The 1,127-nt window shown below is 56.3% G+C and overlaps 1 gene segment (V, D, J or C); it reads left to right on the top strand.

Moving 5' to 3' along the window:
* Positions 1–37: 37 nt before the first annotated feature.
* Positions 38–796, top strand: LOC105310030 (the record flags this gene model as incomplete). The annotated part of the segment is given in 2 exon segments: positions 38–104; positions 497–796. Coding segments are annotated over 2 exon segments (346 nt in total), but the record flags the coding sequence as incomplete, so codon positions are not given.
* Between the last annotated feature and the right edge of the window lie 331 nt (positions 797–1,127).

The raw sequence follows: 1,127 nt of genomic DNA, 5'->3' as shown, positions 1-1,127 counted from the left end.
CCTGGGAGGAAACCTGCCCAGTCTCAGGCCCAGAGAACAGAACTGAGCTGCTTCTACCATGGCCTGGACCACACTCCTCCTTGGCCTCCTTGCTCACTGCACAGGTGCTGCATCCAGGCTCACAGCCATCCTCTGCCTTAGGGCTCAGGAGAGGCAGGCCCAGTCTTTGGTCTCAGCAGGGATCTGCCAGTGGGGGCAGGATGCTAATGACTCTGCTACAGGATGAGGGCCTGGGCGGGGCTAAAATACCCCTTTGTGCTCACTGGCTCCCTATGAGCCCAGAAGGGCAGCACTTGCCAGAGCATGAAGGGCTTTTCATTGCAGAAGCTCCATCCCCCAGTCGGGCCTAAGAGCCATTGGGGTTAGGATAGATAGGGATGTTAGGGCATCCTGTGGACACAATGAAACTCTGGAGCTCGGTCCAGGCCAGGCAGATTGCATCTTCTGCACATGAGACTCAGCTCTGGAAGCCCACCTCTCCTTTTCTCTCTTGCAGGCTCCGTGGCGTCCTATGAGCTGACTCAGCCACCCTCACTGTCCGTGTCTCCGGGACAGACAGCAAGGATCACCTGTGAAGGAAACAATATTGGTAATAAATACTCTCAATGGTACCAGCAGAAGCCAGGCCAGGCCCCTGTGCTGGTCATCTATGAGAATAGCAAGCGGCCCTCAGGGATCCCGGACCGATTCTCAGGCTCCAACTCAGGGAACACAGCCACCCTGACCATCAGCGGGACCCGGGCCGAGGACGAGGCTGACTATTACTGTCAGGTGTGGGACAGTGGTAATGCTCACAGTGACACAAGCAGATGGGGAAGTGAGACACAAACCCCCTTCCCGGTCTGTGTCACACAATACTCTGGTCCCTCAAGAACTGCAGACAAAGCCGTGAACAAGTCTGGCCCAAGTCCCTCGATCTGGGATTCCTGGCTACACATTCTCACTCCGCCCTCAGCCATCTCTGCCTAAGGTGGACCAGGAGTAGATTCAGGGCTGGGTGGACCAGGCTGTCATGGTGTTGTCAGGCCCTGAGTGTGAATTGGGGACAGATGGCTTGGGTGGAAGGACAAACAGAGGAAGATATTTGTCCAGTGGTCAATGACCTGGCCTTTCCGTATGGTCATCCC

This window comes from Pteropus vampyrus, unplaced genomic scaffold (assembly GCF_000151845.1).
Source record: "Pteropus vampyrus isolate Shadow unplaced genomic scaffold, Pvam_2.0 Scaffold993, whole genome shotgun sequence".
Classification (NCBI taxonomy): domain Eukaryota; kingdom Metazoa; phylum Chordata; class Mammalia; order Chiroptera; family Pteropodidae; genus Pteropus; species Pteropus vampyrus.
This window is presented reverse-complemented; position numbering and strand designations above follow the sequence as displayed.